General features: G+C 40.4%; 1 protein-coding gene across 2 annotated transcripts in view; it reads right to left on the reverse strand.

Moving 5' to 3' along the window:
* LOC124117874 (reversion-inducing cysteine-rich protein with Kazal motifs-like) overlaps positions 1-27,369 on the reverse strand; it is a 105,703-nt gene that overhangs the window by 71,894 nt on the left and 6,440 nt on the right. For both annotated transcript variants that reach the window (XR_007219668.1, XM_046479908.2), the window contains exons 3-4: positions 10,363-10,437; positions 6,791-6,827 (exon numbers count right to left, since the gene is read on the reverse strand). Coding sequence is in view for 1 of the 2 variants with exons in the window: in XM_046479908.2 (XP_046335864.1) it covers positions 6,791-6,827; positions 10,363-10,437 (112 nt within the window). In the remaining variant the exon portion in view is untranslated. The remainder of the gene's footprint in view (positions 1-6,790; positions 6,828-10,362; positions 10,438-27,369) is intronic.

Raw genomic sequence — 27,369 nt, forward strand, 5'->3', positions numbered from 1 at the left:
TAATAACGGTGAGTTGTGCGATTTGAAGATCGCTTCACACACGATTTCGCCAAAATTAATTAAAACATTATTAAAAAGAATTTTGAATAAAATGAATGAAATAAGTTACAAACATAAGTCAAGATATACAAAGATACTTTTATAGCCAGACAGTGTAATTACATGATGATTTTGCATACTTCAGTATGGATTTGTTGACATGGTATTTCCGGTGTTACGTGCTCGCTCACGGTAATATCTTTCCATGGGGAAAAAAACCATCAAAACTCATTATTTCGTGTATAATGCGCACCCCCTTCTACACGGCTGTGTTTTTTGGAAAAAAAGTGTGCACTATACTCAAGAAAATACGGTATATACACGGAACACTCACAACAATCACATACGGTATAAAACTAGATCTGAAACTTTTAAACTGTTCAAGAATTATTTTCAGTTTACCAAACAAAGGCAGTTCAATTCACTTTACCCCTTTTCCTAAAACCAAGCCTCTTTTACACAGACAAGTCAGTAATACAGACACAAGCAGCACTCAAACATCCATCTCATTTCTTGAGGTCGAAGGTGTAGCAATCCCTTAAGTACACACCCAACATCTTCACCTGGGGGTCATGTGACCAGTACATTGGACAAGCGGCCAGTATAAAGCCAGTGTTCACACAAAGTGGTCATCTAATACATTCGTAAGCCCCCACAACATTACTTTCCTCATGTTACTGTTGTCGGCCATTGTAAACTTTTACAAATAGAAGGCGGGCCTCTTAAGCTGCGATTAGCGGTCTCAATTAGACCTGTTTGCATTTGGATTTGTGGAAATTTGATCGTGCGATATGAAAACATTGTCAACAGGCGTGCAGTACAGGAGCGGCATCATGCACTACTGTGACAACACACTTAAACTGCCGTTTAACGTGTTCAGTAGCTCAGGGATTTAGGCCCCAGACTGTATTGTACAGCAGATTAGTCGTGGTGTAAGTTCAATCTACCGAGTAAACTCACGGACAGACAGTTATGAGAACTTGTACAATGCTCAACAAACGATGTGTGTTTCTACTTGGTGGTTGATATTTATTGAGACTTAACTGGTTTCATATACCAGTAAAAACCTGCTGGATAAAGTAGCTGTGAATATATACAGAGAAAACATTAAGATGACTGGCACTTGCCTGCAGACACCACTTTCTGAATTAATTCTAATTTGGGATTTTTCTTCCGTCATAGCTTTAAAACATACAAAGTAATTCTCTGTAAGGAGAAGCCAAACACTGTTTGTGAACCTTAAAACTCTTTTTTCATTACATCCCGTCTGTCCGGTGAATGAGTTCTTTTCTTGGGCAAAACACGAGGACAAAATACTTTTTCTAGCATTTTGCCAGAAAAGATCAATACATTTTAAAAGACCTACCCCTTTTCCCAAAATGGTCAACACCTGATTATAACAACTGTCTTGAAATAATACCCTTTTGTTGAGAATAGGAAACAATGCAGGTTGAAAAAACGTCAACTCATGAAATATGGAAAAAACACAATATCACACACAGACTGATTCCATACATATCTAAACGCTACCAGCTACAAAATCTCAAACGCAAGGACAACAGTCAAAAACTTTCAAAAAACGAATTTCACACTTTATTGTGAATGATCAACACACATTCTGTAAGGTTTTCCAACACCACGACTCAACATGAAGCAGCTTTCTTCAACTGTACAGTGACATTTGTTAGTGATTTGTCAGGTTGATCCAGTCCTCTCACGTTCCCCGTCCACACAAACCCAGCGATGAAACAATACCACCAAACATGTGTCAACCAACAAATATCCACAAGGCAGGGGAAAAGTCAACTCGTTTGTCTTCTCGATGGCAGATTCATGAGAAAATTAAAAGAAATTGGCGGAAGATAAACCTTCAGATAGTAACGTGTGATGAATGAGTCATTGCCGCAATATTAAAGCCATACTACTCAAAAGAAGTTAAGGACCCCTAATTCAGGCATGACCGTTTAACTAGAGAAATATGCAAGAAACTGATGCTCCTTAACTTCTTTTAAGTAGTATATATCATGGCGGCCTGTGAATAAAAGTCTCGACCATGGAAAATCAGTGATTGAAAGCATGAGCAACATTACATAAAAATAGTTTAAATTTACACAACCATTCCAGCTGTCAGGGCAGCTTGTGAATAATAAAGTCCAAATCAGGCAGAACAGTGGCACTTGTTATTAATTTTTATCATTTTTTTTCTCAAAACTATTTTCATGCAATACAGATAATTTTTCATCAACATTTCTACACATGATATTATGCTTAATCTCTCCAGTATGTATCGAGGTAGATATCATAGTTGACGTCCAAAACAAATTTTCAGGTTGTTGTTGTAACACAATTTGGGGTCAGAAAAAGTAGGAGATTTTCTTTTTTCTTGAACACAAATGATATTCCAGAGAAATTTGATTTGAACAAATTATCAACATGAAGGTGAGATCAAATCACATTTCAAACAAGTGGAGACATGACATGATGCTAATGCTTAAATTTGTTCTCTGCGATGGTGAGAAGTGTCTCCATTAGCCAGGGCACCATATATGCCACTCACTCACAGTCTACATAACACAAGATGGATGACGACAAGACACACAGACAGACAAGATGGATGATGACAAGACACACAGACAGACAACAAGATGGCCGAACACTGCCCCCTGTGTTAGTAAACCATGGCAGCAGATACACAAACATCCTGACTGACATCTCTGACTGACATGGGTCTGATGGCCACCACAGATACACCTGTCGGCTGGCAGTGTAAACGTAACTCAGCCCAGAAACTTCTTCCAGTCATTGTGCATAGTTAGAAATCTTTGTTAGAAGCCCAGTTCCAAAAATGCACTCAACTCTCCAGCTGTCAAAACTCCTACCTTCAAACATAGGTTTTGACAGTCGTAGCACTGAAAGCTTTTCCAGAATATCACTCAGAGTAGTTTGGGTGAAGGGGAATTTTACACCTGAGAAATACTTTTTCACGATCAAACTCATTTTAATATTGTGATCTGACTGAGTTGATCGTACCACCAATTTGAACATTCTTCAGTAAGATAACAGTATGTCAGAAAATTTCGAAGGAAATCCTCCCAAATGCAGATCCAAGAAATTTACCAAGTACATATATATGTAGACCGAAGACCAAAGATCTGAACCCATCACCAGCAGGTTGTGCTGGGCAAACAGAAACAAATCTACATTACCAAAGCACCACAGTGGACAACAGGACCTCCTAACTCACCATTTTGACAGATGCTCATGAAATATTTTCAGGCAATATAAAAACACAAAACATTGTCGACTGTGTGGGGTAAACATTCTCCATACGTTTAACTGACAGTTACACCAAATGCATTATAAGAACATGGGAATAAGGTATTCAGCTGTATGTTCAGCAACCTAGTCCTGCACCATGGCTGGAATATATTTATTTTATGAAAACAAAATAATCTAAATATGTTTACGAAAGGAAGTCTAGCCAGCTCTAGCTAGCTCTATTCCACTGAAATCAGCATCAGGAAAAGTATTTGCTTAATTTTAGAGGCAAGAAGAGTATTGTGTAATATAAAATTTCATAGACTAATTGTTAGTCTAACAGCTACCTTGAACATATACATCACACCATCCAAAGATACCAATAACTCAGTCAGTTCATAATGGCGTAGAAACATACTGACACAAAGCCAGGTTCCAAGGATGTATCAGGTCATATCACAACCACCAGCTCACAGGTGGGATATATAGCGGAATAACGCTTGGAACACAGTCTTGGGTAAGTCTGTTGTTATGTCTAGGATGTCACAGCATAAACAACACTTGAGTCCTATATCACGCAGTCATCACACATGGAATAAATGTCGTAGCTAAATGTTGAACTATGCAACATCCCAGGTGGGTTTTAAAGGGTACTAATGGTTGGAACAGTCTCGATAGTCTGTCTCCCAGACCCCAGGGTATACATTTAGAAATGAATCCAACACAAGTCAAGAATGATTTGGCAAGTCTAGATTGCCTCTGGTCTATTGAATTGAAAATAAGCATTGCTCTGGGCTCCATTTGTATTTTATAATACTTCGCAGTTATATATTTTTAGTGAGTGAGTGAGTTTGGTTAAACACCGCTTTTAACATTATTCCAGTTATATCGCGGCGTGTCAGCTTAATGTGGGAGGAAAGCCCAAAGTGATGCAGGTCTCAGACGTTTACCACTTCGGTGAAACCCACGAGCACGTGTATGGTGCTGACAAACCTAGAAACATAATCGGGGCGAACCGGGATTCGAACCCAAAATCATAGGTTTCTGGCGTGCCCAAGGGACACAACTCTGCACAGCAAATCGCGGCACCTTAGACAACTGGGCCACCCATGCCCCCTATATATTTTGAAATAAGATAACTTTATTTCTGGGACTAAATGTTAGTCTTCAGTCTTAATTACGTTTGTTGTTACCTTGACGCCACAGGAATAAACTACCACCAGGTCATCATATATCACGCAGTCATATCACGCAGTCATATCACGCGTAGAATAAATGTTGTTGCTACATGGTAAACCTTTCCATACCTCATGTTTGCCACTACTCAAAGACTGTAATTAAAGAAGCTTACTGAGAATGATAGTTGTAATTGTTTCCTCAAGCACTGTCTCTTCAAACAAAATTCCTGTCATATCCAAGACGACAAACATTAAGAATATTCGTGAGCGGAATACTAATCGTTTTATTTTATGAATATACTAATAATAAACCTAACATCAGACATTGGAGTTTCCTCTGAATTCAGCCTGAGTACGACAGTTATCATAAAATGTCAAGCACATACTTAAAACTGTGTGTTTGGACAAAACTAGTAAATGAAAGGACACTAAGTCTGGTGCCTACTTGAAGCCACGCCACTGCTCACAGGGTACAGTATCTAAGCCCCTGTGTACAAAGTTTCTAAGCCAGACATTCCATTTTGTTTAGACACTATTTCCCCTGGGACAGGTCATGAATGCCCTCAAGGCAAGCTTTCTGAGTCTCACCGAGGCGTTCTTGAAGGATATTTGAATTGTGTTGGTACAGTAGACCTGGTAAGACATAAAGCAATGTGACAAGTTCCACAGAGGAACTCACATATTGGACAGTTTTGAAAAACAAATTAGTTATAACTAAAACAAAATTGTTATGGATGAGCAACTTCTTTATTACAATTATGCATAATTGTAATAAAGAAGTTGCTCATCCATAACTTCTTTATTACAATTATGCATAATTGTAATAAAGAAGTTGCTCATCCATAACAATTTTGTCTTAGTTACCATTCCAACTTCTAAATGCCACTCAAAGAAGTTAAATTAGTTATAGATGAATGTGCTTGTACTGTACCATGTAGTCTTAGAAACTCTTGTAGGGATGGTTCCAAACAGAAATCTTAGCGCTGAGACCTTGTCCCATACTTTATCATAGGATAATATAGTCTTTGCACTAAGATTGCTAAGTGTAGCAGGGCCTGGATACGAGAGTATCATGAGTGTGCAGGGCTTGATTTAAGGAACTTGACGTAACTTGAACCATGTGCATCTTGCCATGAAAACCAAGTTGCACCAAGCAAACTCAGGTTGCACCAAGCAAAGCCAGGTTGCACCAAACACAACAAGTTGCACCAAACAAAACCAAGTTGCACCAAGCAAAACCAAGTTGCACCAAGCAAACCCAGGTTGCACCAAGCAAACCCAGGTTGCATCAAGCAAACCCAGGTTGCACCAAGCAAAACTAAGTTGCATCAAGCAAAACAAGGTTGCACCAAGCAAAGCCAAGTTGCACCAAGCAAAACCAGGTTGCATCAAGCAAAGCCAGGTTGCACTAAGCAAAGCCAAGTTGCACTCTTGTCCCTTAAATTATCACAGTTGAAACATAGGCTGGTCCGCAGCCCGTGTCACATAAATTACTGATGTTTTGATTTGAAACGTTGTAGGAAGACAGGGATAATTCTAGGGTGGGGCCTTGTGCTTTTAGCCCCAAAATTTGAAAAAAGGCCCACATTTTCAAATACAGTGGGGCATTCTAACATTGTGCTGTATTGGGGTACCTCTGGAATATTGCAAATTTTCACATAAGGGCCTGGGAACCCTGGGAACGTGCACATTATTTGAAGTACCCACAGTTTGATGATGTCAAGCCCAAGAACGCATGACAAAGTACACGTGACAAAGGGATTAGTGATGTAGTATGGTAAATAAACTTTAGAAGTACTGAGTGTGCTCAAAGATCAATGTTATGTGGACAACAAAAGCTTAGTCAGTCATTTTATAATTGACATTTGAAATATTTTGACATGTACTTGGTGCAAGAAGACATAAATAATATGTTTGCACTTTCGCATGTTTTATAGAGTACAATCAAGCCCTGTGTAGTTATGGCCTAATGGGGAGTATCTAATGGAGCAAGTCTGTCCAAGTACATTTTCCAATATTCTAAAACAAAATAAACCAACATGAACCTTGCCTCTGATCAATAGTATCATCAAGGGTCAGGTGACGACAAATAGTCGGGGTTTTCGACGTGACTTGAGGGCGACATGCGAGTGGGTCCAGAAGGAAATGGTTGTCCGTATTGCCTCAAGGTGGATCCTAACATTAGTGGTTAACGATGCAAGAAATTCAAAGATGGCATTTGGTTCCTTGTATCAACATTGGTTTCTTCAGACAGTCTTTGACATTTGTCCCATGAGATGTGAATATGAAGTTAATCAAGGAAAAGCTGCACTTACCTGGGACACTGATGTTGACACACTGCCAAAACTCATCCTAAAAAACAAATTAAAAAATTGTGAAAAAAAACCTCAAATGCATCAAAATACTGTAAATCTTGAGTGAGTGAGTGAGTTGGGTTTAACGCCGCTTTTAACATTATTCCAGTTATATCACCGCGTGTCAGCTTAATGTGGGAGGAAAGCCCGAAGTGATGCAGGTCTCAGACGTTTACAACTTCGGTGAAACCCATGAGCACGGGTATGGTGCTGACAAACCTAGAAACATAATCGGGGCGAACCGGGATTCGAACCCACAATCATAGGTTTCTGGCATGCCCAAGGGACGCAACTCTGCACAGCGAATCGCGGCGCCTTAGACGACTGGGCCACCTGTGCCCCCCTGTAAATCTTGAAATTAATGCGACCTTGAATTAAATGCAAAATATGCGAGTGGTCTTTGTTCACATTAATGAAACTTCGCATTTATTTCTCCAAAATGACTATCAACAATAAGACAGCCTCACTGCACACATTGGATAGCCGAAATACCAGCTTGAATATAAACACAAACTTGGTTTATTGAGCAATATTCCAGCTATATGACAGCTGTCTGTAAATAATCAAGTCTGGAACAGACAATCCAGTGATTGACATCATTAGCAAGGATAGAAGCAGTTTGGATATGATGACATAGATATAAACACAAGTATACATGGATATATTATACATGTCACATTGAAAATATACACCAGTACACATGGACTTATCACTTTTTAAACTTTGTAAATTTATCATCTGGATTTTTTTTACTGGTTTTCTCTCGAAGAATCTCTGATTCAGACACAAGTCTGTTCTCTTGGCTCGTCATGAATGTACTCACGAAACCAGTTACAAAAGCCACTGATCATTCACCGGTCAAACAGAATGATCCTAATAGAATTAAACCATTACAAACTAGCTGGCCCAATCCCCTGGCAATAAGTCTAATGGCACAGTGTAAAGGGGTTGACAGAAATATTAATGACAACTCAAGCATAACCAATTTGGTGATTTCAAATCACATACTAAAGTACAAATAAATCCCATATGATTATTTCTTTTAATCAGCGAACATAATGCAGCTACCAATCACAATTGACTGCCCATGAATCCCTCAACCATGTTACCAACAGCCGCTAGAAAACATATCTACATGAAAACGTGACGATCTTAATTCAAACCTCTAAACATACAAACTACTTTAAACAGACACTGAATCAGATAGGAAATGTACACTGGAGTAATCGGATCCTGTAAATGAAGTTAGTTGAATGCATGAACAATTTGGACGGCCTTCAGCTAGACATAGACTTGAGCCTTCAGGAACCGCGTTCCCCCGACACCAATAATGGTAGAAACCCATTTCCAGTTGACAATTACCCTAAACGGCAGATGTATTTCCAGATAATTCAAAGTAATGAGCAACTTCTCGAAGAGCTACAAGTACGAGGAGTTCTGAATGATATTGACCAATCAATAGAGGGGATCAAGTCGGCTTACAGCTAATCACAGAGGTGTGACCAATCAGGACGCACATAGCTGGAATCAATAAAGCTGTTCCGCCACCAGTCAATGTCCTTGAAACCACTGACCACCATGATTATTCGTGCAGTTAAAAGATTGCAAGCTTTGAACAACATCCTTCAATCGAATTTATTAGATTTTTCCTTCCTGCCCTTATCAATCTCTCAAGTGTTCTGAAAAACATTCCAACAAGTTCAAATGTTCACATCTTACGATTATGAAGATAGTCCTCCCACCCCACAAGATCCCATCCCTGACATCCTCCCACCCATAAGACACTACCCCAGACAGTTCTCCCACCCCACAAGATCCCATCCCTGACATCCCTCCCACCCATAAGGCACTACCCCTGACACTCCTCCCACCCATAAGACACTACCCCAGACAGTTCTCCCACCCCATAAGACACTACCCCAGACAGTTCTCCCACCCCACAAGATCCCATCCCTGACACTCCTCCCACCCATAAGACACTACCCCAGACAGTTCTCCCACCCCACAAGATCCCATCCCTGACATCCCTCCCACCCATAAGACACTACCCCAGACAGTTCTCCCACCCCACAAGATCCCATCCCTGACACTCCTCCCACCCATAAGACACTACCCCAGACAGTTCTCCCACCCCACAAGATCCCATCCCTGACATCCCTCCCACGCATAAGACACTACCCCAGACAGTTCTCCCACCCCACAAGATCCCATCCCTGACATCCCTCCCACCCATAAGACACTACCCCAGACAGTTCTCCCACCCCACAAGATCCCATCCCTGACATCCTCCCACCCATAAGACACTACCCCAGACAGTTCTCCCACCCCACAAGATCCCATCCCTGACATCCCTCCCACCCATAAGGCACTACCCCTGACACTCCTCCCACCCATAAGACACTACCCCAGACAGTTCTCCCACCCCATAAGACACTACCCCAGACACCCCTCCCACCCATAAGACACTACCCCAGACAGTTCTCCCACCCCACAAGATCCCATCCCTGACACTCCTCCCACCCATAAGACACTACTCCAGACAGTTCTCCCACCCCACAAGATCCCATCCCTGACATCCCTCCCACCCATAAGACACTACCCCAGACAGTTCTCCCACCCCACAAGATCCCATCCCTGACATCCCTCCCACCCATAAGACACTACCCCAGACAGTTCTCCCACCCCACAAGATCCCAACCCTGACATCCTCCCACCCATAAGACACTACCCCAGACAGTTCTCCCACCCCATAAGACACTACCCCAGACACCCCTCCCACCCATAAGACACTACCCCAGACAGTTCTCCCACCCCATAAGACACTACCCCAGACACCCCTCCCACCCATAAGACACTACCCCAGACAGTTCTCCCACCCCATAAGACACTACCCCAGACACCCCTCTCACCCATAAGACACTACCCCAGACAGTTCTCCCACCCCATAAGATCCCAACCCTGACATCCTCCCACCCATAAGACACTACCCCAGACAGTTCTCCCACCCCATAAGACACTACCCCAGACACCCCTCCCACCCATAAGACACTACCCCAGACAGTTCTCCCACCCCATAAGACACTACCCCAGACACCCCTCTCACCCATAAGACACTACCCCAGACAGTTCTCCCACCCCATAAGATCTCACCCCTGACACCCCTCTCACCCATAACACACTACCCCAGACAGTCCTCCCACCCCACAAGATCCCAACCCTGACATCCTCCCACCCATAACACACTACCCCAGACAGTTCTCCCACCCCATAAGACACTACCCCAGACACCCCTCCCACCCATAAGACACTACCCCAGACAGTTCTCCCACCCCATAAGTCACTACCCCAGACACCCCTCTCACCCATAAGACACTACCCCAGACAGTTCTCCCACCCCATAAGATCTCACCCCTGACACCCCTCTCACCCATAACACACTACCCCTGACACCCTTCTCACCCATAACACACTACCCCAGACAGTCCTCCCACCCCAGACACCCCTCAGACCCACAAGAACCAGCCCCAACTCACCAGGTCATAGGGACAGTGCTCCGCTGCCGTCAACACCTGCTTCATCTGCTGGACATACGTCCCCTCTCTCAGCAACTGCAACAACATAAACGACAAAATCAGCACCAAAGTACAAATGCCATACAGCTTCAAACACAAGTTCTTGTGCCGTACAGCTTCAAACACAAGTTCTTGTGCCGTACAGCTTCAAACACAAGTTCTTGTGCCGTACAGCTTCAAACACAAGTTCTTGTGCCGTACAGCTTCAAACACAAGTTCTTGCGCCGTACAGCTTCAAACACAAGTTCTTGCGCCGTACAACTTCAAACACAAGTTCTTGTGCCGTACAGCTTCAAACACAAGTTCTTGTGCCGTACAGCCCGAACAGCTTCAAACACAAGATACCAAACATGGAACTTTATCTCTCAGTCGATGCTTAATGTTGGAAAGAATCCATGTTTAGATTTGATGATGTTACATACTTCTCAAAAGAAGTAATGACATGACAGATCAACATAGTATTATTAAAGAATCTTTTATCGGGGTATTTACTGTTGAAATCGTCCTCGAACAAACTTAGTGAGTTGGCCTCGTTACATTCCTTTCCTTTTATATAGTATACTGACACTGGGTGTGACCATGTATCTTGGAGCTGCTAGTTTTTGCGTTACCAGCCCCTGTGCATGTATCAAGAACCTGCACACTTGCTTTGAAAACAACTTTCAAAAGTCTTTTATTAACATTGTTTGAATTTTAACCTTTTTTAACTTTCAAATTTATTTTATTATAATATTCAGGGGTATAATTAATTATGATATTCAACTTAAGGCATTTTTTGTCCATGTGGGCCATGTAATTTTTAAAGCACAGGGAGCCCCATGAACCCATCCCTCTCTCTGGCACAACACGCCTTTTCTCTGGCACAACACGCCCTCTCTCTGGCACAACTCGCCCTCTCTCTGGCACAACACGCCCTCTCTCTGGCACATCACGCCCTCTCTCTGGCACAACTCGCCCTCTCTCTGGCACAACACGCCCTCTCTCTGGCACAACACGCCCTCTCTCTGGCACAACACCCACTGACAAGGCTTACATCATAGGTCAGTGACACAATGTTGCAACTGTCTGTAGGCCTCTGTTCCAGATCCAGTGTTTAGGGCCACACTGCAACAATGTGCAACAACTGTGCCAAGATCAGTCCTTCCTCCATCAGATATCACTTATATACCATGTGTCACATTTCAACAAGTTCAGAGGCTGCCAACCTGTTAGTATGCAGCAGTCAGGAATCTATTTAGAGGATAGTCAACTCGGCAATGTGTTACATAAGAGGCAAATTAAATCTATTTGGTAAGCAGAATCAACATTTAAAAATAAAATAATGGTTTATGTAAACATTTCAATTACATAGCTATTGTTTTTTTTAATTTTCAGTAATTCAACTTCAGATCGCACCCTTTGCTCATTGCTCTTGATATTTGTGTTCAGTTGTATTTGAGATTCAGAGGGTGATCCAGAGTGAAAAATTAGGTTGTATTTGGGATTCAGGAGAGGGATGGGGTTGGCATCCTCAGATCCCGAATGTCATACATAATGAATGATTGTCAAACGTTGCACAGTCCTTCATGAAAAATAATCTGTTGTCATTACTTGAATGGGCTTACAGATCCCCAAATCTAAATTTCACAAATGTGAAATGAAATTACTTTATTCAGAACCGTCTTTTTATCTTTCCATCAAACCTGGCATCTAATTTCAGTAATAAAAAAACACATCAAAGAAGGTCAATAGTGGAGGGAAGTTCTTGAGTGTCATCTTTTAATTCATTTTTCTTTTCCAAGATTGATACTACTTTAAACCCATCACTAAAGAGTGTACATATATATATATTATTAATTTCCTACCACTGATCTTACTGTTTTACCCGAACTAGTAATAAAGGACCCAACACTAACCTTGACCAACTGTAGTAAGGAATGTTGAGGTAGCCCAGTGGTTAGAGTGTTCACTCATCACAATTCCCCAGCTTTGATTCCCCACATGGGTACAGAGCCCATGTTCTAGTGTCCACCACTGTCATATTGCTGGAATAGTGTTACAAGTAGTGACACACCGTTGTTTGTTTGTTGTTGTCTAACAGTGCACTCGGCATTATTCCAGCTATATGACAGCGGTCTGTAATAATCGAGTCTGCACCTGACAATCCCATGATTGACGTTATGAGCATCGATCCACGCAATTGGGATATGATGATATGCATCAACCAAGTCAGGGAACCTGACCACCCAATCCTGTTAGTCGCCTCTTACAACAAGCATAGTCGCCTCTTAAGGAAAGCATGGTTTGCTGAAGACCTATCCTACCCCAGATCTTCACGAGTCCCCAAAAACTTACTCACTCCAACTGCAGTTAAAGGCACTGTTTGAAGTGTTTGAAAATACCCTAGATATTGTAAGGGGTTTTCCCCAGATCGTGCAACTTCCTGTGTTTAGTCCTGTGTTCCAGATCTTACGTAATATTATGACGCAATGTCATGACAACATGTAACGATGTCATCTGGTCGTCACAGCGCTTGGCTGCAGACCCCATACAAGATATGGAATAAACTGTGTTGACCTTAAAGCATACTTATTCCTTCCTGCGGTCATTTGGGCGCCATGGTTCCCAGGCAAAGAACACGACAGTGTTGTCTCAATCAATTCTATCAATGATTGACTGGTTTCACAGTCCAACCAAGGAATGAATTGATAATGATTATTATTCCATAATTCTCGTTCACTTTGATAAATGTATGGCGGCAAATAAAATTGAGCTCAATATGAAAGAAACCCCACAACAGTCTGATAAGAGAAAGCGTTATAATATCTGTTGCGCTGCTTCCTTGTAAATGTGTTTGTGTCACGGAGAATAAGTTTTGCTGTTGAGTTATCGATTAATTGAGTTAGGGAATGTTATACCATTTTAGCGCCAGTAAAAGATGTTCACATGGTAACAGTTTTAACCTACATAAATGGATTTCCTCAGGAAGAAATGTGATACAAGGTTTACACCATCATCATCATTACATCAATCATCATCATCATCATCAATCACCATCAATCATCATCATCATCATCATCTGTGATGCTGTCTTAATCATAAAATTATCAGAAAAATGTTCTTGCTGTTGCTGCTGCTGTTGTGGCTGCTGCTGCTGTTGTGGCTGCTGCTGCTGCTGTTTCTATGTCAGTAAATACATCCCCCACAAATTGTTACAGCTCCATCTCAGATTCAGCTCAGAAAATTGTCTATTTAAATCCCTAGCAACCATCCAGATGCATTTTGTTCCACTGCTAACTACCTTTTCTTTCTCGTTTTGTAACAAAAACCTCCAGCCAAGAATAACAATGGCCGAATCTAAGAGGTAGGTGGAAGCACCTGACATGGGATATCATAAACGAAGTTGCGAGTAACGCTGAGGCTGGTAGATGTCCACAACAATGCCGACTCCCACATCACACACCAACTTATATATCAAAGCGTGATTTTGTTCAGTTACAAACACCTCAGGTAGAGCTCCACCTGTCTCCTTCCAACAACAGACCCATACATCTCAGACACACTTTCTTAATCTCCTCACTATAAAGCAAATCTACGTAAACAGATATAAAAAATGGTTTCAACCACAAATATATGAACCAAAACCTAAATTTATATCTTATGAATGTCTTGATATGAAAACTATCTCAACAACAAGAGTATATCGAAGAATATACCAAACATTGTGTTATAACGAGGGGGCACCTTGCGACAACCCCAGCAACTTGGACAGTATTGGTTGTGTGGTTTGAGGCTTCTAGCTCTTTGAAGTGGCCTCTCTACTTTCATTTATCATCATTAAGAAATGATAGGGCCGTGCAGACTGTGCTGGCCTGTATTAATTATTATCACCAAATCCTGGCCCCAAGATAAGACGCTGGGAACCGCCACCAGGGGTCACTGCGGATCAATTAGAATTGCAAGTAGGGTGAAATGCCTTTCCTCCGATAGAGTCTGGTGGGGCAGGCAAACTTAACCCCTTCATCCCCTTGATTCCTATTGTGGAGTCAGCCTATCTTTGATCACAAAGTATGGTAATCTATTGCAGGGGTTAGAGGGTTAATGTGGAAATAGTGTAACACAGTTACTAGAAAGTTATGAATATTCCAACATGGAATTCCTAAATGGAAATACACGGAACTATTGATTTTTTTAAGTAAAAAAGACACATTTTTGCAATAAATTGGATAATTTTCTTTTGTTGTATTGTGGCTGTCCAACTATACGAAGATACAATGCTTTGAATAACTAGAATATTTATCATTAATTTCAAACAAGTATTGATGGCCTTGTCAGCATGTATGAATATTTCAATAATCACACATCTCATTAATTAACATTCCATCATCGACGTTTACAATTGGCCATGGCCCCCACCAATAAATCATTTTGATCAGAGTTCACAGGTGAATGAGCAATAGTATGATAAGTCCAGTCTTTAACATACACAATTGATTATTTGTAATCTAATATACCAGCCTTCCAAATATCCGAACGTCCTTCCAGAGTAAACATCAGATAGTTTTATCTTGATCGATGTCTATACCAAGATTTAGTTCACAACGAATGTTGGTATTCTGCTGGTACCTGTGTTCAAGCATTTCAGGGACTATTTATCACTAATTGATCACTTATTTGTCTTATGCAGGTAGGTATAAAAGTCTCCTCAATGTAATGTTGATGCCGTGGGACATAGCCTAGGGGCAAGCTGGAGTTTATCTTACTTAGACCTGCTCCGAGGCTGATATTCGGCCCCACATCTGCAGCAAATGTCAGCAAAAATTCCCAAATTGGAATAAACAAGAGCAAAAGTGAGCGTGGCTCACCAATACCCCCCCCCCCGACCCGCCTAGTGTGTCAGTAGTTTCAAATTAAATAGCTAGGATAGGGTTAGGGTTTGAAAAATTCATAAAAAAATGGAAAACAATTTTTTTCTTTTGACTGCACCCCTCCATATGACACAGAGTATATGTACTAAGTTTGAGATGAATCCACTGAATAGTTTAAGAGAAATCGTGCGTACAAAGTTTTCGGACGGACGTTAGGGTTTGAAAAATTCATTAAAAAATGGAAAATAAATCAAAACAATTTTCTTTTTCTTTTGACTGCTCCCCTCCATATGACACAGATTATATGTACTAAGTTTGAGATCAATCCACAGACTAGTTTAAGAGAAATCGCGCGGACAAAGTTTTCGGACGGATGGAACCTTGGTATAACTATATACCCCCGACTTTTTATGCCTCGTTTTCAATTATTGCAGTGAAATTCAGGAAAATAAGAATTGAAAAAAATCCCAATTTTGAACAAAATAATGATTTTTGTCCATTTTCCTGCCAATGGCACATATCACAGAGTCCTGGATAAATCCCTGGGAAGGACTGACAAAGTGGTTTTCAGTATCACAATGTCTTGTCAAGTCCAAAAGAGAGAAATGTGTACAAGAGGTATTAAAAGCATTTGTGAAGGGGAAAATGTGGTATGGCAAATATAGCAAACATGACGTGAAGGCCACCCTTGCAAGGCATCAACACACACATCCACATCCAAACCCCACCCCACCCACCCACGACACTCTACCCTCATTTTCCAACCCCCAACCTGAGATAAAATTATATCTTTGTCACACAAACCACTTTCACTTTGCCATTATGTTAACAGCATCTTAAAGTTGTGTACAGTTTTAATCGAACGGGGCAAATCAGGGCAAATCAGGGCGAATCCAGGATTCAAACCCATGAAAATTCTGTCACACTAAAGTGGTGCAACCTTGAACTGCAGCACCTGTGACAACTGGGCCAGTAGTGCCCTTCAAGCTCTTGGAGGTCTGTACATATCACCCCTGGGGGCAGTCTGTCCACCAAGACCCTGCCAATGAACTGCTGAGACACACGAGGTCTTAGTTTTCAAAACGGGACCACATGCCTGCTGAGTCATAACTTTAAAACAATATTCGATCAGTCATGTTTGGTCGTTCAAATGCCATCACTCTCTCTGTCTTGATTCATGGCACCATTTCTCACACAACTGCATTAATTCAGTCCAAATCTCCACATCTTAGACCAGTCATTGTTGAGAAAAGCCGTATCCGAAAGGTCTCACAATATTGTACAGAGCACAGGGTTGTATTGAACAAAGGGCCATGCTGATGCAAGGGATAACACTGAATGTATTCTACCCAACACTTCAAGACCAAAAGGCAATTGATCATGTGACCTTGATATGGATCACATGACCTTGGTATGGATCAAATTACATGGTAGCGGCTAAGATATTGGTGGTGGCGTTCCGGGTGTGGGGTTACGTGGGGTTACCCGCCAGCGTAATCTGACTTGCAGTCACAACAGTCACACTCGGTGTCAGAAGATACTCCCAGAATTCCCTCCCATCCAGAAAGAAACAACCGATGATCGGCATGATCCTCCAAAGATCAGGCAGCTCAGCTCCTTAATGGGAGTGATTACAACACAATCATGAATTTGATTACTCAGCAAAAAAAAATAAAAAATTGAATAATCCTTTAACTTCGATTTTCAATCTCGTTCTTAGAATTAAGAAAATAATCAAATTGGAAATGTTAGTAGTGTGATGTTGCACTAAATAGGGAGTACATTTTTCTGGAAAAAAATAAAATCTTATAATTTAATATGAAAAGAAAGCATTTAAAAAAGAAGAATTGTCATAAGACCATATCCAAAACTTTTAAAACAAAGATAAAAAAACCCGATTAATTTCCATTGGTTGGAAATGCAAAGGCATTTATTGTGAAAATAATAGTTTTATTAGCATTTTACGAGAAAGGTCAACAGGACTGCCAGGGTATGCACTCAAATTGACAGTAGGGAGGAAATCATACCCTTGGCATATATTGTTTCAGTCTCAATGATATAAAGCAGCTTCTGTCGTTGGTCTACCTTGACTTTATCAAACAGCTCTTTTTTCCCTTCCTGATCAAGGGTATCGCATTGCCTTTGTTTTAGAAGCCGATGAAACTTCAAAGAAAATATAGACTTTCAATCCATTTATCAATTAACATTCAAACAGTACGCTAGAATCAAATCATGTGTGGGCAGGTGTAAATTATTAATATTTACTATATATATTTTAAACATGTTTATTTAATAGAAATGAGAGATTAGGTGTTTTTACAGGACATACTTATATTTTTATTTGAGGGGGGATGTGGGGGTGTGTGTGGCCAGGGTCGTTTTCCCTCTTATATTCCACAATGTGCTAAAGCTTACACTAACTTAGCAACTAAGTATTGACTACATAAGATATATATGTGACGTTCATTGCAAAACTTTCTTACTCAACATTTTATATTTCAAAATCATAGCAAAAATAGTAATCACATGGTCAATTATATGTAATAAATAATGTGTACTTATTAACGTATGCTTATTGCTGTTAAAATATTAAAACGTAAATATGCATGGAAAATAGATGAAACAGGTACAATGCTCCACATAATTTTGGCAATAATAAAGATAATATTCTTCCCCTTTTAAGGCAAAATGAGACAACAATATGCATGATATGCAACAAATATTGCAAATAAATAAAACATTTTGCTCATGCTGTAGGCAAAGCATGTTTGCATTTTTCTTTCTATGACGGTTTGCCTTGAAATATGCTGCATCTCCTTAAACGATCCTCTTAAATCTAAATTGTGTGACTAGGTATTTTTTAAACCTCATGTACTGGCATAGAGAGGAACATGTTTTGGCCATTCATCCGAAGCACGAACGCATGATCTAGAAACTAACTTGGGTGTTTAGATGACTGGACATGTTTAACGCTCAAGGCGCGTCTCCAGGAACATAAATCTATCAAGAGAAGCAGTACAGTTCGCATCTTACAATTGTTAGTTCATATCCCCGGAGACTGCAAAGAACAGCCATTTGGAATAAACATTAGTACTCGCAGATATCAGAAATCTTTCCACAGTCCGGGCTGAAATACACAGAAGTACAATACATAACTGATTCAACAGATGCTCCCCATGTGGAAGAGTCTACCTGATATTTGTTGACGGGAAAATAGTATCCAGTTCTGCAAACAACTTAACATGTTTTGTTCCAAATGTACTCATAATGACAATGTGAGGTGCTCTTTAGCTTAGAATATGAGAAGTTTGCTTCTTAAGTACTATATGAGTGGGACTTAAAATATACAAAACCAATCCGTTCTTCACGGGTTCGGCCCATCTCTTAGTGCACTTTTCCCGTCAACTAGATAAGGTCAACATTTTAACGTGTTGATAGAAACAAGAGTTGAAACTACATTCCACAATTCCAAAAACTTGGTTCAACAAAACTTCAGTAATTTCATGCACAACCACAAACCTGACAAACAGATAAAGACATCTTCCAGGTCAGGTACATGCATGTTGTTTAACGTCACACTTAGCAATCTTCCAGCTACATGACGGCGTTCTGTCAATAATCGAGTCGGGACAAGACAATCCAGTGACTGACATCATGAACATCGATCCTCGCAATTTTGGGATATAATGACATGCATAAACTGAGGCAACGATCCTGACCAACTGACCAATTAAGTCGCCTCTTACAACAAGAGTAGGTTGCTAAGGACTTATCTTCTTACCCAGAATCTTAAGGTGTCGCCCAAATGGAACAAGTCCTACAACAATGTATTCAGATGTGTCAGTGTACAGTTAATCTTGTTTGTCCATATACATTACTATGGAGTGATTGAGTAAGTATTGGTTTACGCCGTTTTTAGCAAAATTCCAGCAATATCTAGTCAGGCAACATCAGAAATGGGTTTCACACATTGTACCCATGTGGGGAATCGAACTCGTATTTTCGGCGTGATGAACGGACACTTTTACCACTGGGCTACCCCACCACCCCCTATTAGTATGGAAGCACAATCTTGAAGGCAATTACTGATGTGAATGCCAAAATAATTAAAGGATCATCACTTCTTGACAATGTTTTGTTAATTTGGAAACATTTTAATCGATACAATCTTGGAAAACAATCGTCTCAATCCATGGAGTTTATCATACACGGAATATGGAGCTTTTGAATTTACAAGGTCAAGGTCAAGAGGTTTTATTGTACTTACAATACAAAACATGTGCAGTTCAAATAAAATATACTTGCTCTTATCAATGCATCACACAATAAACAGGCTATATTCTATATGTGTATATATGACTTGACAGTTACAGAAACACGCTATAACCTGTCAGTGTATATATGACTTGACAGTCTATAAAAACAGGCAATAACCTATATGTGTATATATGACTGGACAGTCTATAAAAACAGGCTATAACCTATATGAGTATATATGACTGGACAGTCTACAGAAACAGGCTATAACCTATATGTGTATATATGACTGGACAGTCTACAGAAACAGGCTATAACCTATATGTGTATATATGACTGGACAGTCTACAGAAACAGGCTATACACTGTGTTCATACCACAATGATGAAGGTTTTGCTAGCACAAGGCACCTGGTCACGGAGTTGTGAAAAGCGACACTTGGTTATCCACCATCAAAAGCCGGCCCTGACAGAGTCTACAGGGTACATGGCCGGCACAATGCCTCACTCGGGGACAAAAAGTCCGATCAATACCTGCCAATTAGTCTTCGGCCAGAGTTTTCTCAGGACAGCAATCTGTAACAAGGGCACCTACTGATTTGACACAGAGCGGCACCAGGACATTCTGTCTGCCGCTGTTACAGTGCCTAGGAAGTCCTCAACTTCATTATAGACCAGGCGAGCTGTGTCTGACTAGTGGCAACGCCATCCCTTCAACTCTGGAATACATGTACTGATCCTTCACATTTCTAACTTATAACATGTCCTGTTTACTTTCCAGTTCATCAACACTAAAATTCTCTAACTCATGAGAGCTTAACACGTCCATCTTAACAGTACATGAAATTACAAAACTTCTGATTCAAGAAAACAATTATGTCCTGAAAAATTTCATCTGTTCATGAAAATGCAGATTCTGTCTCACGAAAAATATATAATTCACAAAAAAATTCATATTACTACAGTTAATCTGTCTTGCATAATTCTTTCATATTACCATAGTTATCTGTCTTGCATAATTCTTTCATATTACCATAGTTATCTGTCTTGCATAATTCTTTCATATTACCATAGTTACCTGTCTGGCATAATTCTTTCATATTACCATAGTTATCTGTCTTGCATAATTCTTTCATATTACCATAGTTATCTGTCTTGCATAATTCTTTCATATTACCATAGTTATCTGTCTTGCATAATTCTTTCACATTACCATAGTTATCTGTCTGGCATAATTCTTTCATATTACCATAGTTATCTGTCTTGCATAATTCTTTCACCTTACCATAGTTATCTGTCTGGCATAATTCTTTCATTTTACCATAGTTATCTGTCTCGCATAATTCTTTCATATTACTATAGCTATCTGTCTCGCATAATTCTTTCACATTACCCTAGTTATCTGTCTCGCATAATTCTTTCATATTACTATAGCTATCTGTCTCGCATAATTCTTTCATATTATCATAGGGGGCATGGGTGGCCCAGTCGTCTAAGGCGCCGCGATTCGCTGTGCAGAGTTGCGTCCCTTGGGCACGCCAGAAACCTATGATTGTGGGTTCGAATCCCGGTCCGCCCCGATTATGTTTCTAGGTTTGTCAGCACCATACCCGTGCTCGTGGGTTTCACCGAAGTGATAAACGTCTGAGACCTGCATCACTTTTGTAACTTAAGCTGACACGCCGTGATATAACTGGAATACTGTTAAAAGCGGCATTAAACCAAACTCACTCACTCACTCATATTAAAATAGTTATATGTCTTGCATAATTTTTTCATATTACCATAGTTACCTGTCTTGCATAATTCTTTCATAGTACTATACTGATCAATCATCATACTAATAAATGGTTATCCAAGTAACTTGTTAAAGTTTCACATAATGGCACCAAGGGACCTGTCCTTTATTACAGGGTGGTGGGTCAGAGGATTTGTATGTACTAATGGACTGACAATAACTACCCTCCCTTAACGCTTGTCATATGCTTGTCTTTGTACAAAGTTTTCCACATATATTCCACAGTCATGGTGCAGGACTACATTGTACAGCATAAGCGCCATATGGTAAAGAACGTATACTGAAATTAAATTGCTGATTTGTCAACAATAGGTTCAGTGTAGTGAACCAACCAAAACAAATTCAACAAACTGACATGACTGAAACAATGGCATCAATCTTCTCCTATCACACGGTGCAGTCTAGTCATGTGATCTCCAACCTTATCGTCTATTTCCGTCACAAAGATCAAAGACGAAAACGTTCATTAGCAATAACAACATCTTAGTACATATTCGCACAACCCTCAATCTGACCCATCCCTCTCCACAGAAGACGAAGTCGACTTGAGATCCAGTCGAGGTCCCCCACATGAACATACCGTCACTGCAGGAATTCACCACAATGTCAAAATCAGTGGACGCTAGAGATTATTAAATTTTTCATTTTGTCCTGTGGCGACTGATTAATGCCGAACGTATCTGTAATAATGAAATGTGACACGTATGCCCTCTGGTGTCAGTAGTTATCTCCCATATTCAACCCTCCTCCGTTCCATCTTTTATATTCTTCTCCAATATGGATTGCTTCAAAGGCGGATGACGAGTGATAACGACACCCAGTAATGCTAATATCGTAAGTTGCAATACTGCATTTTATCCCATTGTGCTCCAGCCAATCAGGATGCCTTTCTAACTATGGAAGACTCCCGTTTGTCACGGGCCAAATCTCATTAAGATGTCAGCTGAGGCTCGGTTTGGAGAATGTTGCTCTTGATTGACACTCGTTCGTTTACTTAAGATTTGTCAACACTGAAATTATGCGTTATCTTGTGGTATTTGTAATATGAAAATGTTATTAATCAATATATGTATTTTCTATATTGCTGTAACAAGTGCGGGACGGAACAGCCCACTGGGGAACACTGACTTGCAGGGGATGGACGCTGAAACAAATGTCCTTTCTCCTCCCTGGAATAGCGGCAATATTAGCTTATCAAACACAGCTATTGTTTCTTATCTCAACATGATTAAACCTCGTCTCGGGTAGTGAGTGAGCGAGTGAGTGAGTGAGTTAATATTTAAAGTCACATCAGCAATATTTCAGCCATATAGTGACTATTTCAAATTTTACAATACATAAATTTAAATGAAAAACCTGCCGACAAAGGACAGTAAAAGAACTAGATTATCACAGATGTAGGTTTAAAACTAGTAAATGACCATAAAACTTGACTATTCACAACAATACAAAATTAAATATAACCAGCAACCAAAGGTAGGCCACCATACTGGGGACCATGGGGACTTACAGTACTTTTGCTACCTGCATGGACCCAAGCAGGATTGACACCAAGGTTAGCCAAAGATTAAACAAACACATATTCTACGATTATAACACTGGTGTATATATAAAATACTTTGAATGACGTGGGCTTACATACTCTCTCAGGGGTTGTCAGGGATAGAATCAAGGCCACAAGTCTGTTGGTCAATGTGAAAATCTAGACAGACTTGTGTTTTTTCCCCTAAAATCCACTTTGACCTTACATTTATTTGTTTGCTTGGTTTGCAGATCTGCTGACCTTACAAATATTGACAATTCAGGAAATTTAATAAAATCAGAATGACAAGATTTCTGTTATACCACTGATATTAAAGTAAAGCTTTGACAATGAAAAGGTGAGTGAGTATGGTTTTTCGACACTTTTAGCAATATTCCAGCAATATCACGACAGGGGACACCAGAAATGGGATTTACATATTGTACGATGTTGGGAATCGAACCCGGGTGTTCGGCGTGACGAACGAATGCTTTAAATAACCACAAGGCTACCCGACCGCCCCACAATAAAAAAGAAAAAGAATAGGACCCCAGCACCCCATGCTTGTCTACCTGTGACATTATAAGAAAACGCTGTGTTTATAGGAAGAGACTGAAATGGGGATCAGGTGGAGCACACAGGTGTGAATTGTTGCTCAGACTGTCAACCACTGGTTTGCATGGGCCAAGGTCAACTATTCAAAGCCGATGTGATATAGCTTGAATATTGCTGACTGGCATAAAACCATATTCACTCACTCACCCGCTTAATTGCTCTATCGCCGTGACTATCAGGGGTGGTTCAGCAAACCATGCTTGTCGTAAGAGGTGACTATGTATGTCGTAAAAGGCTTCTATGCTTGTCATAAGAGTTGACTATGTATGTCGTAAAAGGCTTCTATGCTTGTCGTAAGAGGTGACTATGTATGTCGTAAAAGGCTTCTATGCTTGTCGTAAGAGGCGACTAACGGGATTGGTTGGTCAGGCTCAGTCTTGGTTGATGCATGTCATCGTATCCCATTTGCTTGGTTTAATGCCTGTGATATCAGTCACTGGATTGTCTGCTTCAAACTTGATTATTTATAGACCATCATCATATTGCTGGAATAATGCTGAGTGCGGCGTTAAACAACAAACAACAAACTTAAATGACACTACACCAATTTTAAAACAATTCCAGCAATATCACAGCAGTGGGCAACAAGAAGGAGCCTCCCAACTTGTACCCTTGAGAATTGAAACCAAGACTCCTGCAAAGCAAGTGAACGCTTCCACCACTCCGCCAACCCCACCCCCCTGAAGTGTCTAGCAGCTTGAAGATACAATCTCTGTTTCTTTGGGTGCCACAGATGATTGCTCCAGTTCAGTGTCGCTTCAAATAAATTACGTCTTGCTACAGTAAAACTATAACACAACACATAAAAGATGTGAGAACATTCTCCAAATCCTTGTCCAACTTGAAGTACAAATTATTGGTATATATTTATACCCTGTCGATGTAGTTTCACACTTAAAGACAATTTATGAGCCGAGATTTCCTTACAAGTCCTCAACCTGTCAGTCTGCACTACAAAACCTGTAAATAACGAGATGGAATAAAAGCGCGTCTGAAATCCAGAAAATGTTAAAACATCGGGAACGTGTTTCCATGGTTGCTACAATGAGGAGTCATGTCGGGGTGCCTTACAGTGATGCCTACAACTCATACATCATCTTCCCCAAGAAACTACCAGATGCAACACTGAGTTTGTCAAACGTTCAACGTTCAATACAGCCAAAAAAAACTGAAATTCAATTCTGCAACATCCAAAACTCCCTCACATGCATACATGATGATATGAAGATAACGATCTTTTTTTTCTGAAACATGAAACGTTGGACAACAATTGAATACACTGTCCTGTTTCAAGTCTCTATGAAAGTTACTGGTGCTTTGATGAATACAAAAACTTCAAACATCCACCAAACATGAACACCATCACGCTTAGTTTCATGCTTCGAGTCTCCAAGCATCCATAAACAAAATTCAACAGATAGAGAAACAAATTATGTTTTGAACTGTCCCCCCGAACCGAATTTATTTTTTTTAACAGATGTAGGCAAATGTGGGATTCACATATTGGTTCCTGGCATGACAAATAACACGAGAAAGTCTACAAAACTGCTGGGTCCAAAAATAAACAAACCTGGTGGGTCGAAAAATAAACAAACCTGGTGGGTCCAAAAATAAACATCCCTTTATGATACCTGGTCAGAATAGGTCCACACCACTACCTGCTTGGCAAAAGAGCTTACTGAACTGAGGATTGGGTGGTCAACATGTGTGAGCGACCGTGCAAATGTTACATTGTATCAACCACGTGTTTATCAGGGCCCTGTCGGTGTCTATCGGTTGCTGTGATATAGGGGGATTATTGATGACAGCTAAAACAACATTCTTTCGTTCTTTGAGATGTATTTATCACAATATGATTGAAAAAGCTGGTATTGTGTTTTTCAAAATCATGTATATCACCATCTTGTTGGCAAACTTACTTAAGTGACATGTCGAAAAAATTTAAATTATGAAATTAAGAAGTTAGTGTTTTTTTACCATCCAATAAAATTGAGGGCAAACAGGGGGGAATCTATGGGCCCATTTCCAACTTCCGAAAAATACAAGTCTTTTGGTTATCTTTTTTGGCATGCAATAAATTGGGGTATGTATCACAATACAAGAATCATTGTTGCAATAAATTGCAATACGACAGACAGGCCATTACCAATCACAACTCGGTTGTTTTTATGCCTAATATGTGTTTCTTACTGGGGCCAGTTGACCTTGCGATTGATACAAAAATGAATTAAAACAAAACTCTCCGGATAACAATGTCGGCTGTTCCGATGCCTGTTCATACATCCCAGCATGCCTCAGCTACTAATAGAATTTCAAGTTGCACAACTGATATTCAGAGAGAGTCTGTCTGACTAATGAGCAATCATATATTCCAGTCCCTGCGATTGATTCTCAACTTGATGAGGCTCTTTGATTCTCGGCTAGAATGAGACTTCATCGTCTCCTCCATAGAGGCGCCCTTGTAATCTCACACCAGATGGGTCCCTAAACTCGTAATGAGTCAGTCACATCACTGCCATGGAAAGCCCCTTTAATTCTCCGGGGTGTGGAAGACCCTATCCCTCTCACCGCATCTCAGAGTGCATATACTACTGGTCATAGTCACGGTATTAAGTTGTCATAATCTATAGTGTGCACATAATGCTGTATTGTGTATGTTAACAAACTGTTATAGATATTTTAGACACCTGGTATATATATTTCGTATTGTCACCTGATGTATAGTTCTTATAGTCACTCGGCATGTACAGCTCTTACAGTCACCTGGTGTATAGCTTTCATACTATAGTCACCTGGTGCATAGGAATATGGTGTGTAAAGTCTCCTGGTGCATAGGAATATGGTGTGTAAAGTCACCTGGAGCGGAATATGGTGTGTAAAGTCTCCTGGTGCATAGGAATATGGTGTGTAAAGTCACCTGGTGCATAGGAATATGGTGTGTAAAGTCTCCTGGTGCATAGGAATATGGTGTGTAAAGTCTCCTGGTGCATAGGAATATGGTGTGTAAAGTCACTTGGAGCATAGGAATATGGTGTGTAAAGTCACCTGGAGCATGGGAATATGGTGTGTAAAGTCACCTGGTGCATAGGAATAATGTGTAAAGTCACCTGGTGCATAGGAATATGGTGTGTAAAGTCTCCTGGTGCATAGGAATGTGGTGTGTAAAGTCACCTGGTGCATAGGAATATGGTGTGTAAAGTCACCTGGTGCATAGGAATATGGTGTGTAAAGTCACCTGGTGCATAGGAATATGGTGTGTAAAGTCTCCTGGTACATAGGAATATGCATGGTGTGTAAAGTCTCCTGCTGTATAGGAAGATGGTGTGTAAAGTCACCTGCTGTATTGCTCTTATCGTCAGTCACCTTGTATACGTAGCTCTTATAGTCACTAAGTCTCCTGGAATACATACGAGTAGGCTCCTGTTGTAAAACCATTTGATCCAAAGTCTTAAAGAATGCTAGAAGTTTCACAGTTGCAGATACCGAACCGAAAGGCTCACAAGTGATCACATTCATCCTGAACTGGAACCCAACACTGCCATTCTTCACTTGTTTGCATTGCATCTCAAATTACCATGTAACTGCATGATTTAGAAAAAAACGCCTCGTCTTCTACGAAATGACAACTGTGTGATGAGAACTGGTCTGATGTAGGAGGACACATCGAGCGCTTCATATCAGACAAGTTCCCCCTCCTTTGACAAAACACACATCACACATCCCACACCACAACCACAGGAAATGTTTTATCCCATAGGACAAACAGAACATCAGGATTTTTTTCGAGAGCACCAAGTTATTAACTTGACTGCATCTTGAACAAGTCAGACATAAACATCTCCAGACATAGATTGGGATTTTTCCTAAACATTTTTTAAACAAAAAACAAACATTCTTATCTGCTGTTCATCCCCACAGATGTATCTGTCA

This window comes from Haliotis rufescens, unplaced genomic scaffold, assembly GCF_023055435.1.
Source record: "Haliotis rufescens isolate VD_foot unplaced genomic scaffold, xgHalRufe1.0.p SCAF_10, whole genome shotgun sequence".
In the NCBI taxonomy this organism is placed as follows: domain Eukaryota; kingdom Metazoa; phylum Mollusca; class Gastropoda; order Lepetellida; family Haliotidae; genus Haliotis; species Haliotis rufescens.